The sequence below is a fragment of the Salmo trutta genome, chromosome 1 (assembly GCF_901001165.1).
Source record: "Salmo trutta chromosome 1, fSalTru1.1, whole genome shotgun sequence".
NCBI lineage: Eukaryota > Metazoa > Chordata > Actinopteri > Salmoniformes > Salmonidae > Salmo > Salmo trutta.
The window spans coordinates 16,913,412-16,926,818 of record NC_042957.1 but is presented as its reverse complement, the minus strand read 5'-3'; the positions used below and the strand labels follow the sequence as shown (position 1 = coordinate 16,926,818).

The 13,407-nt window shown below is 45.2% G+C and overlaps 1 protein-coding gene across 1 annotated transcript in view; it reads left to right on the top strand.

The window, feature by feature from the left end:
• LOC115199598 (1-phosphatidylinositol 4,5-bisphosphate phosphodiesterase beta-1-like) overlaps positions 1–13,407 on the top strand; it is a gene marked incomplete at its 5' end in the record, with an annotated part of 78,837 nt that overhangs the window by 47,050 nt on the left and 18,380 nt on the right. The window contains 5 exons of the mRNA XM_029762299.1: positions 5,076–5,244; positions 5,736–5,812; positions 5,984–6,073; positions 6,405–6,462; positions 6,561–6,647. Of these exons, the coding sequence (XP_029618159.1) occupies positions 5,076–5,244; positions 5,736–5,812; positions 5,984–6,073; positions 6,405–6,462; positions 6,561–6,647 (481 nt within the window). The remainder of the gene's footprint in view (positions 1–5,075; positions 5,245–5,735; positions 5,813–5,983; positions 6,074–6,404; positions 6,463–6,560; positions 6,648–13,407) is intronic.

Here is a 13,407-nt window from a genome sequence, read left to right as displayed (position 1 = left end):
ACCGTACCTTCTCCGCTATGCAATCTGGTTTCCGAGCCGGTCATGGGTGCACCTCAGCCACGCTCAAGGTCCTAAACGATATCATAACCACCATCGATAAAAGACAATACTGTGCAGCCGTATTCATCGACCTGGCCAAGGCTTTCGACTCTGTCAATCATCACATTCTTATCAGCAGACTCAACAGCCTTGGTTACTCAAATGACTGCCTCGCCTAGTTCACCAACTACTTCTCAGATATAGTTCACTGTGTCAAATCGGAGGGCCTGTTGTCCGGACCTCTGGAAGTCTCAATGGGGGTGCCACAGGGTTCAATTCTCGGGCCGACTCTTTTCTCTGTATACATCAATGATGTCACTCTTGCTGCTGGTGATTCTCTGATCCACCTCTACGCAGAGGACAACATTCTGTATACTGGCCCTTCTTTGGACACTGTGTTAACTAACCTCCAGATGAGCTTCAATGCCGTACAACTCTCCTTCCGTGGCCTCCAACTGCTCTTAAATGCAAGTCAAACCAAATGCATGCTCTTCAACCGATCGCTGCCCGCACCTGCCCGCCTGTCCAGCATCACTACTCTGGACAGTTCTGACTTATAATATGTGGATAATCACAAATACCTAGGTGTCTGGTTAGACTGTAAACTCTCCTTACAGACTCACATTAAGCATTTCCAATCAAAAATGTAATCTAGAATCAGCTTCCTATTTCGCAACAAAGCATCCTTCGCTCATGCTGCCAAACATACCCTCGTAAAACTGACTATCCTACCGATCCTTGACTTCGGTGATGTCATTTATAAAATAACCTCCAACATTCTACTCAGCAAATTGGATGCAGTCTATCACAGTGCCATCCGTTTTGTCACCAAAGCCCCATATACTACCCACCACAGCGACTTGTAAGCTCTCGTTGGTTGGCCCTCGCTTCATATTCCTCACCAAACCCACTGGCTCCAGGTCATCTATAAGTCTTTGCTAGGTTAAGCCCCGCCTTATCTCAGCTCACTGGTCACCATTGCAGCACCCACCCATAGCACGCGCTCCAGCAGGTATATTTCACTGGTCGCCCCCAAAGCCTATTCCTCATTTGGCCACCTTTCCTTCCAGTTCTCTGCTGCCAATGACCGTGACGAATTTGCGAAAATCACTGAAGCTTGAGACTAATATCTCCCTCACTAGCTTCAACCTGTCTGGGCTAGGGGGCAGTATTTTCACGGCCGGATGAAAAACGTACCCAATTTAAACAGGTTACTACTCTGGCCCAGAAACTAGAATATGCATATCATTAGTAGATTTGGATAGAAAACACTCTGAAGTTTCTAAAACTGTTTGAATGGTGTCTGTGAGTATAACAGAACTCATATGGCAGGCAAAAACCTGAGAAAAATCCAAGCAGGAAGTGAAAAGTCTGAGAATTGTCTTTCTTCTTTTGATTCTCTATCGAAGCTACAGTGTCTGTGGGGTGACGTTGCACTTCCCAAGGCTTCCATTGGCTGTCTAAAGCCTTCAGAAAGTGGTTTGAGCATTCTCCTGTTACTGGGCAGATAATAGGAGCTCAGTTACTGAGTGGTCTGCCTGGCAACAAAGGGATTGGATATGCGCGGTCACGCGAGCACGCCGTTCCTTCTTTTTCTTCTTGAATGAATATGCTATTGTCCGGTTGGAATATTATCGCAATTTTACGTTAAATATACCATAAAGATTGATTTTAAACAGCGTTTGACACGCTTCTAAGTATGGTAATGGAACATTTTGACTTTTCGTCTCTCGTTCCACGCTCGCGCGTTATACCTTTGGATAAGTGATCTGTATTACCAGTTAATAATTATCTGAGCTATGTACTCAGAATATTGAAAAATGTGCTTTCTCCGTAAAGCTATTTTAAAATCTGACACAGCGGTTGCATCCAGGGGTAGTCTATCTATAATTCTTAAAATAATTGTTATATATTTTGTCAACATTTATGATGAGTATTTTTGTAAATTGATGTGCACATTCACCGGACGTTTCGGTGGGAATACATTTTCTGAACATCACGTGCCAATGTAAAATGCTGTTTTTGGATATAAATATGAACTTTATCGAACAAAACATACATGTATTTTGTAACATAATGTCCTAGGAGTGTCATGTGATGAAGATCGTCAAAGGCTGGTGCTTCATTTAGCTGTGTTTTGGGTTTTATAGACACATATCCTTGCTTGGAAAATGGCTGTGTGATTATTTGTGTCTATGTACTCTCCTAACATAATCTAATGTTTTGCTTTCGCTGTAAAGCCTTTTTGAAATCGGACAATTTGGTTAGCCTGTTGAGGATCTTATCCCGATCTTATCCCGGTATTGGGATTCATTGTCATGTGACCATGGCGGGGAATTCAAAACTGCAAGAGTAATCATTTCAAAAAATCAAATAATCAACTATTTTCCTCCATTTGAAAGATATATCTCCTAAATCTAACCACGCTGTCCGATTTTCAGAGGCATTACGGAGAATGCATAAAGTTAGGTTATGTGAGGAGAGTACATTGACAATAGCTGCGTGTAATGTTTAGCCAATTCAAAGAAGGGCATCAACAGACAGAAAACTAGCTAGAATTATGCACTTACCTTTGACAATCTGCATCAGATGACACTCATAGGACATTATGTTATACAATACATGCATTTTTAGTTCCATCAAGTTCATATTTATATCCAAAAACAGCATTTACAGTCGCGGTGAAATTCAGAATTTTTTTCGGCTCGAATGCACCCAGTGAATCCAGCATTACAAATCACGGAATTACTATTCGAAAACATTGGTAAATTATAATATTGTCATTCAAAGAATAATATATTATCATCTCGTAATTGCTACCGAATGGCCAGATCTCAAAATAACTTTACTGGGAAATCACATTTTGCATAAACTGGGTACTATGCTAACAACAATAAGCTATATGCTAAGCTAAGCTAAGCTATACCGTTAGCATTAGCATCATCTAATATCGATAATAACATTCTAAATATCCCCTTACCTTTGATTATCTCCATCAGAAGGCGCTGCCAGAGATCCCAGGTCCAGAACAAATGTGGTTTCTTTTGACAAAGTTCATAATTTATGTCCAAATAGTTAGCGTTCAGTAGGCTCCCACAAAATGAGGTGGGCAGTGTAAAGTCACGTCGAAAAGCTAAAGAAAACCTAGTAAATAATCTATTTACGTTTGTTTAAACATGTCAAACGTTGTTTAGCACTAATCTTTTGTTCCATTTTTAACGTGAAACATCAGTAAACATCAGTAATATTTTCACACAACCTATCAAGTGTCTAGAATAAACGATAATGACAAAGGCACTCTTCTCAGATTCATGCGCAGGCGCAAAAAATGAAGTGATGACGTGTCAACTTGTAAGCTTTCTAATTCGGTCTGTATTCATGACAGATGCTTCCAACAACTTTCTAAAGATCGTTGACATCTAGTGGAAGCAGTAGGAGTTGCGAACTGAATCCTTTCTCACTGTGGTATCTTTAAAACAATGACACTAAATAGTACAGTCACAAAATTCTCATTTTTTTTAATCTATTTTTCACAGGTTTTTGCCTGCAATATGAGTTTTGTTATACTTACAGACACCATTCAAACTGTTTTAGAAAATTCAGAGTGTTTTCTATCCGAATGTGTTAATAATATGCATATCCTAGCTTCTGAGTTGGTGTAGGAGGCAGTTAAAAATGGGCACATATTTCTTTCAAAATTCTCAATACTGCCCCCGTGGCCCGTAGAGGTTAAATTAACGAGACGTTTATCTTTAAAATGGTGTAAAATAGTTGTACTTTTGAGAAAGTTGAATTATGACATTTTGTTGTTTTTGAATTTGCCGCCCTGATATTTCACTGGCTGTGTCCCGCCCACCTAGCCCATAGAAGTTAAGCATCAGCTGTCAGAGCAGCTCACATATCACTGCACCTGTACGTAGCCCATCTGTAAATAGCCCATCCAACTACCTCATCCCCATATTGTTATTATTATTATTTTTTTCTCTCCTTTGCACCCCAGTATCTCCACTTGCACATTCATCTTCTGCTCATCTATCACTCCAGTGTTTAATTGTTAAATTGTAATTACTTCGCCACTACGGCCTATTGATTGCATTACCTCCCTAATCTTACCTCATTTGCACACACTGTATATAGATTTTTTCTATTGAGTTATTGACTGTACGTTTGTTTATTCCATGTGTAACTCTGTATTGCTGTTTGTGTCGCACTGATTTGCTTAATCTTGGCCAGGTCGCAGTTGTAAATGTGAACTTTTTCTCAACTGGCCTACCTGGTTAAATAAAGGTGAAATAAAATTTAAAAAAATAAAATTACATAATTTATGCAGCAGCATACAATACATTTTTGGACTCACCTTGTTGTGCTGTGCTCACTTGAACAGGAAGGCGGCGCGGCGGTCCATCGTGTGCAAATTTTGTCATCAAACTTTATCATCAAAGTCTGGCATTCTCTGGATTTATGGTGCTTTCAAGACAACTAGGGGAAAAAAAGATTAAGTCAAGATGACGTCAGTGATCTTCAGGTCGGAGCTCTAGAAATGTTTGCAGTTAGCCAGTAATTCCTTCCAAACCACTCATTGTTGAATTTGTGATTTCCAGCTTGTTGTGTAATGTTAATGTCCAATGGCCGATGAGCACCGATACGTTTTATCTATAATTTCTCTTAATTTAAAAAGGATTTGCCAGTAGACTGTCGACTTGATTCATGATGATGACTGCTAGCTTGCAGATAAGATTTTGAAAGTATGATGTTGATTGGACATAAGTCCAATCAAAGCTACTGTAGATATAACGTGATTAGACGTCATTTTATCTGTGGCCAATAACCTTGAACTTTCTTGGATGGGCACTTCTAATGTAACTCTATGGCAGCCCCCAAGGGACTTGAATTTTCTAGCTCTACCCTTAGATTTGGAGGTGACGTAGTGTCCCCATGAGTGACAGAATACTGAGCCAATCACAGTGTAACTATAGGAACATTACCCAATCACGGCACAACTAAAGAACATTACCAACCCTTACGTGTGTGTTTAGCAGGTCGGAACAGTCCCTGTCGACCCTGGAGCAGGAGCTGTGTGTGTTGGACCAGGAGTCCAGTCAGAGACTGTCTGAGCTGAAGGAGAAGCAGCAACAACAGCTACTCACACTGAGACAGGAGCAGTATTACAGTGAGAAGTACCAGAAGAAAGAACACAATAAAACGGTACAGGCGCGCATGCGCACGCACGCACGAACGCACACACCTAACCATATCCTCAACCAGAGATATACTAGAGACCAACTTACCTAACTACATACAGTAGATGTATTATTTGCGTTGAATCAGCATTAACCCTCAACTCAGTATAACGCTCGCATTGGCTTGTGTTTAATGACTGGGCTCCCTCTGGGCTTTATGGCCAAAATCACCCTGTTGTGCTGACCTTAGATCAGTATAAAGATTTCCCAGTGCTCCTCTACTGCTTTGTGAGGTGGAAAGACTGAGTGTAGTAACTGATCTGTGTACAGTTTGTGTGGATGAGGTGTCAGAGTTTATCCATGATGAATAGAACCATACTGACAGACCAATTATATTCTCCAATGTCAACAGATAAGTCATGCCTGAGTTAAACAGAAAGCATGAGTCAGCTATCATATGCTACGAGGAAGACAAACTGTAGGATAACCAGTGTTCTTTTTCCTGTGGATCTCTAGCTGTTGGAGAAGTTGACAACCATAGCCGAGGAGTGTCAGAGTGCCCAGCTGAAGAAGATCAGAGACATCTGTGACAAGTAAAAAAGTGCACACACACACACACACACACACACACACACACACACACACACACACACACACACACACACACACACACACACACACACACACACACACACACACACACACACAAGAAGCTCATGTATTTCATGGGCCATTTGTTTCACTGTCCTCCTATTTCTCCACAGGGAAAAGAAAGACATGAAGAAGAAGATGGACAAGAAAAGACAGGAGAAGATTAATGAAGCAAAGGCCAACAACAAGAACGTGACAGAGGAGTAAGTACATGGGGTTGGAGAAGAGACCTCCTAATACATACGTGTTCATGCTCCTTAAGGCCACCTGATGGCGATAAAGATTCATGCCTGACTGACTGATCAAGCTAATGATCACGACAGGAACAATTTAATACAAATATTCCGTAATTTTTTACAGAAAGACTTTATGCTTGTAAGTGTCATAGGTAATCAGGCAGACCTACCAACTTTTATATGGTCCTTTGAGCTAGATTGGAAGCAGGAACATCAGGATTGTTGACTGTTAAAGTAAAGTTTACATTTGAGGATTCTTACAGAGAGGTTAGAGCTGAACATCTGTATATGTTTACAGAGAGAAGCTGGAAATCAACAGGTCATTTGTCAATGAGGTGGTGCAGTATATCAAACGGGTAAGTGTGTGCGTGTGTCCATGCCGGCGTGTGGATTTGTTTGTGTTTGTTATGTGGCTACACCTTACTCTCACCTACCCCTGTCTCTGTCTGTGTAGTTGGAGGATGCTCAGAGTAAGAGAATGGAGAGACTACTGGAGAAGCACAAGGACATCAGACAGCAGATTTTGGATGAGAAACCTAAGGTATGGACACATTTACCCTCAAATACAGAACTGTAGGATGAAGTTGCTTCTAACCAATCATTCAGTGTCAGGAATAGGATGCATACCAAATGTCACCCTATTCCCTATATAGTGCACTCCTTTTGACCAGGACCCATAGGGTAATGCCCTGCTTTTGACCAGGACCCATAGGGTAGTGCCCTGCTTTTGACCAGGACCCATAGGGTAGTGCACTCCTTTTGACCAGGACCCATAGGGTAGTGCACTCCTTTTGACCAGGACCCATAGGGTAATGCCCTGCTTTTGACCAGGACCCATAGGGTAGTGCCCTGCTTTTGACCAGGACCCATAGGGTAGTGCACTCCTTTTGACCAGGACCCATAGGGTAGTGCCCTGCTTTTGACCAGGACCCATAGGGTAGTGCCCTGCTTTTGACCAGGACCCATAGGGTAGTGCCCTGCTTTTGACCAGGACCCATAGGGTAGTGCCCTGCTTTTGACCAGGACCCATAGGGTAGTGCACTATGAAGGGAATTGGGTACCATTTGGGACAGAGACATATTTTCAACCCATAAAGGTTCCATTGGTTAACCATTTCCATCATGTCCATTGTTACTGTGATTGTAGGAAGGAGGATCCCCAGAGGACCAGGGTAAGACATTCTGCATCTGAGTGTGCATTAATACAGCTTCAATACTTAAGCATTAATAACAATGTATACGGAAGCTTTAATAAGAAGGCAAAAGCTGAAGAATGATAACAAGTGGATGTGCAACTTTCCTCTGACCCTGCCCCTCTGTTACAATAACCCTGATGGTCAACTACCCTCTACGTCTAAGCTCAACCCAACAGTCCCAAAGTACTCTCTGTCCCTGTCAGTCTGCTATGTACAGGTAGCTGGGTCTCTAAACCCTGTTCCCATGGTTTCTTCCCCCTCTTCCCCACGCTCACTGATCTCCTCTGTGCTTGGGTGCATGGGGCAGTTGTCTATTTTCCACCATGTTCCCTCTCTGAATACTCTAAAATCTATGGCTGTGTTGCTATGTGTTTTAGAAGTAAAATACATTTCTAAACCTTGCGATTGTACATGGAAATATAAAGTACACTTTGTTCTAGACCTAATGTATTGGCGACATCTATATGAGGACGTGGTAGGCAGCAGACATATGCTGAAAGAGGATGCATGGATGATGTATATATTTTCCTCATTAGTGCATGACAACACATTTTAGTAGTTTGTGTGTTGACCACACGGGGTCAGCATATCCTGGTGCATAAGCCTGGTAGCTCTTACCAGAGCGATATACTACTGCCCTGCACCACTGCATGTGCTTTCTTACACTTCCTCATTTCTATCTCAAGGACATTTCTTACAACATGCATCAGGCTGAATGCTGTGATAAGAACAGAGAATAATTACGCTATGAAACAATAAACAGTTCTCTTCTCAGTAGCTGTGCATGGTTATACTGTCTTGGCTGTAAGCTGTGTTTTAGATTCAGCCACACTCCTACAGTAGCACATCCTTGTGTGTGTGTGTGTGTGTGTGTGTGTGTGTATGTGTGTGTGTGTGTGTGTGTGTGTGTGTGTGTGTGTGTGTGTGTGTGTGTGTGTGTGTGTGTGTATAAGCGTATGGCTGTGATAATGCCATGTTCTCCCCAGTATCCTGGTGTAGCCTCTGTCCTTACAGCTCCCTCAGAGTCCCCCAGCCCAGATATTCTAAAGACAATTCTGCCTCAGCTTGTACTCAATCATACCTCCTGAGTGGTACGTATGTGTTAACTCTGATACGTGTAGAGAAAAGAGGGAGAGAAAGACAGGGAGAGTGATGACGAGGTGAGAGTTCCATCAAGAGCTAATGGAGGAGGGCATGAGTAACCAGGACAGGGCTAATGGAGGAGGGCATGAGTAACCAGGACAGGGCTAATGGAGGAGGGCATGAGTAACCAGGACAGGGCTAATGGAGGAGGGCATGAGTAACCAGGACAGGGCTAATGGAGGAGGGCATGAGTAACCAGGATAGGGCTAATGGAGGAGGGCATGAGTAACCAGGACAGGGCTAATGGAGGAGGGCATGAGTAACCAGGAAAGGGCTAATGGAGGAGGGCATGAGTAACCAGGATAGGGCTAATGGAGGAGGGCATGAGTAACCAGGATAGGGCTAATGGAGGAGGGCATGAGTAACCAGGATAGGCTAATGGAGGAGGGCATGAGTAACCAGGACAGGGCTAATGGAGGAGGGCATGAGTAACCAGGACAGGGCTAATGGAGGAGGGCATGAGTAACCAGGATAGGGCTAATGGAGGAGGGCATGAGTAACCAGGATAGGCTAATGGAGGAGGGCATGAGTAACCAGGATAGGCTAATGGAGGAGGGCATGAGTAACCAGGATAGGCTAATGGAGGAGGGCATGAGTAACCAGGATAGGCCTAATGGAGGAGGGCATGAGTAACCAGGATAGGGCTAATGGAGGAGGGCATGAGTAACCAGGATAGGGCTAATGGAGGAGGGCATGAGTAACCAGGATAGGGCTAATGGAGGAGGGCATGAGTAACCAGGACAGGGCTAATGGAGGAGGGCATGAGTAACCAGGATAGGGCTAATGGAGGAGGGCATGAGTAACCAGGATAGGGCTAATGGAGGAGGGCATGAGTAACCAGGACAGGGCTAATGGAGGAGGGCATGAGTAACCAGGACAGGGCTAATGGAGGAGGGCATGAGTAACCAGGATAGGGCTAATGGAGGAGGGCATGAGTAACCAGGATAGGGCTAATGGAGGAGGGCATGAGTAACCAGGATAGGCTAATGGAGGAGGGCATGAGTAACCAGGACAGGGCTAATGGAGGAGGGCATGAGTAACCAGGACAGGGCTAATGGAGGAGGGCATGAGGAACCAGGATAGGGCTAATGGAGGAGGGCATGAGTAACCAGGATAGGCTAATGGAGGAGGGCATGAGTAACCAGGATAGGCTAATGGAGGAGGGCATGAGTAACCAGGATAGGGCTAATGGAGGAGGGCATGAGTAACCAGGATAGGGCTAATGGAGGAGGGCATGAGTAACCAGGATAGGCTAATGGAGGAGGGCATGAGTAACCAGGATAGGCCTAATGGAGGAGGGCATGAGTAACCAGGACAGGGCTAATGGAGGAGGGCATGAGTAACCAGGACAGGGCTAATGGAGGAGGTCATGAGTAACCAGGACAGGGCTAATGGAGGAGGGCATGAGTAACCAGGATAGGGCTAATGGAGGAGGGCATGAGTAACCAGGATAGGGCTAATGGAGGAGGGCATGAGTAACCAGGATAGGGCTAATGGAGGAGGGCATGAGTAACCAGGACAGGGCTAATGGAGGAGGGCATGAGTAACCAGGACAGGGCTAATGGAGGAGGGCATGAGTAACCAGGATAGGGCTAATGGAGGAGGGCATGAGTAACCAGGATAGGCTAATGGAGGAGGGCATGAGTAACCAGGATAGGGCTAATGGAGGAGGGCATGAGTAACCAGGATAGGGCTAATGGAGGAGGGCATGAGTAACCAGGATAGGGCTAATGGAGGAGGGCATGAGTAACCAGGACAGGGCTAATGGAGGAGGGCATGAGTAACCAGGACAGGGCTAATGGAGGAGGGCATGAGTAACCAGGACAGGGCTAATGGAGGAGGGCATGAGTAACCAGGACAGGGCTAATGGAGGAGGGCATGAGTAACCAGGATAGGGCTAATGGAGGAGGGCATGAGTAACCAGGATAGGGCTAATGGAGGAGGGCATGAGTAACCAGGATAGGGCTAATGGAGGAGGGCATGAGTAACCAGGATAGGGCTAATGGAGGAGGGCATGAGTAACCAGGATAGGGCTAATGGAGGAGGGCATGAGTAACCAGGACAGGGCTAAAGGAGGAGGGCATGAGTAACCAGGATAGGGCTAATGGAGGAGGGCATGAGTAACCAGGATAGGGCTAATGGAGGAGGGCATGAGTAACCAGGACAGGGCTAATGGAGGAGGGCATGAGTAACCAGGACAGGGCTAATGGAGGAGGGCATGAGTAACCAGGACAGGGCTAATGCAGGAGGGCATGAATAACCAGGATAGGGCTAATGGAGGAGGGCATGAGTAACCAGGACAGGGCTAATGGAGGAGGGCATGAGTAACCAGGATAGGGCTAATGGAGGAGGGCATGAGTAACCAGGATAGGGCTAATGGAGGAGGGCATGAGTAACCAGGACAGGGCTAATGGAGGAGGGCATGAGTAACCAGGATAGGGCTAATGGAGGAGGGCATGAGTAACCAGGATAGGGCTAATGGAGGAGGGCATGAGTAACCAGGACAGGGCTAATGGAGGAGGGCATGAGTAACCAGGACAGGGCTAATGGAGGAGGGCATGAGTAACCAGGACAGGGCTAATGGAGGAGGGCATGAGTAACCAGGACAGGGCTAATGGAGGAGGGCATGAGTAACCAGGACAGGGCTAATGGAGGAGGGCATGAGTAACCAGGACAGGGCTAATGGAGGAGGGCATGAGTAACCAGGATAGGCTAATGCAGGAGGGCATGAGTAACCAGGATAGGGCTAATATGATGACACACACACACACACATACACACACACACACACACACACACACACACTGAACAAGTTCCACAGATATGTGACTAACAGAAATTGAATAATGTGTCCCTAAACAAAGGGGGGGGGGGGGGTCAAAATCAAAAGTAACAGTCAGTATCTGGTGTGTCCACCAGCTGCATTAAGTACTGCAATGCATCTCCTCCTCATGGACTGCACCAGATTTGCCAGTTCTTGCTATGAGATGTTACCCCACTCTTCCACCAAGGCACCTGCAAGTTCCCAGACATTTCTGGGGGGAATGGCCCTAGCCCTCACCCTGATTCAACATGTCCCAGACTTGCTCAATGGGATTGAGATCCGGGCTCTTCGCTGGCCATGGCAGAACACTGACATTCCTGTCTTGCAGGAAATCACGCACAGAACGAGCAGTATGGCTGGTGGCATTGTCATGCTGGAGGGTCATGTCAGGATGAGCCTGCAGGAAGGGTACCACATGAGGGAGGAGGATGTCTTCCCTGTAACGCACAGCGTTGAGATTGCCTGCAATGACAACAAGCTCAGTCCAATGATGCTGTGACACACCGCCCCAGACCATGATGGACCCTCCACCTCCAAATCAATCCCGCCTTGGTGTAACGCTCATTCCTTCGACGATAAACGCGAATCCTACCATCACCCCTGGTGAGACAAAACCGCGACTTGTCAATGAAGAGCACTTTTTGCCAGTCCTGTCTGGTCCAGCGATGGTGGGTTTGTGCCCATAGGCGACGTTGTTGCCGGTGATGTCTGGTGAGGACCTGCCTTACAACAGGCCTACAAGCCCTCAGTCCAGCCTCTCTCAGCCTATTGTGGACAGTCTGAGCACTGATGGAGGGATTGTGCGTTCCTGGTGTAACTCGGGCAGTTGTTGTTGCCATCCTGTACTTGTTCCCGCAGGTGTGATGTTCGGATGTACCGATCCTGTGCAGGTGTTGTTACACGTGGTCTGCCACTGCGAGGACGATCAGCTGTCCATCCTGTCTCCCTGTAGCGCTGTCTTAGGCATCTCACAGTACGGACATTGCAATTTATTGTCCTGGCCACATCTGCAATCCTTATGTCTCCTTGCAGCATGCCTAAGGCATGTTCACGCAGATGAGCAGGGACCCTGGGCATCTTTCTCTTGGTGTTTTTCAGAGTAGAAAGGCCTCTTTAGTGTCCTAAGTTTTCATAACTGTGACCTTAATTGCCTACCGTCTGTAAGCTGTTAGTGTCTTAACGACCGTTCCACAGGTACATGTTCATTAATTGTTTATGGTTCATTGAACAAGCATGGGAAACAGTGTTTAAATCCTTTACAATGAAGATCTGTGAAGTTATTTGGATTTTTACGAATTATCTTTGAAAGACAGGGTCCTGAAAAAGGGCCGTTTCTTTTTTTGCTGAGTTTATATACATTAGAGATGGGGGTAAAAATCGATACAGTTACATTCACAATATTATTTTTGATGATATTAAATCGATATTTGTTTCCAAGTTTCGATTTGTAATAAAAGATATATATTATATATAGTATATACTGTATATATACACACACACATGGCCAAAAGTATGTGGACACCTGCTCGTTGAACATCTCATTCCAAAATCATGGTCAATAATATGGAGTTGATCCCACCTTTGCTGCTATAACAGCCTCCACTCCTCTGGGAAGCCTTTCCACTAGATGTTGGAACATTTCTGCGGGGACTTTCTTCCATTTAGCCACAAGAGCATTAGTGAGGTCGGGCAACTGATGTTGGGCGATTTGGCCTGACTCGCAGTCGGCGTTCCAATTCATCCCAAAGGTGTTCGATGGGGTTGAGGTCAGAGCTCTATGCGGGCCAGTCAAGTTCTTCCACATCGATCTCGATAAACCATTTCTTTATGGACTTCCCTTTGTGCACAGGGGCATTGTCATGCTGAAACAGGAAAGTGCCTTCCCCAAATTGTTGCCACAAAGTTGGAAGCACAGATTTGTCTACAATGTCATTGTATGCTGTAGCGTTAACATTTCCCTTCACTGGAACTAAGGGGCCTAGTCCGAACCATGAATAACAGCCCCAGAACATTATTCCTCCTCCACCAAACTTTACAGTTGGCACTATGCCAATGTTTGTTTATAGAGATTGCATGGCTGTGTGCTTGAATGTATACACCTGTCAGCAATGGGTGTGACGGAAATAGCCGAATCCACCA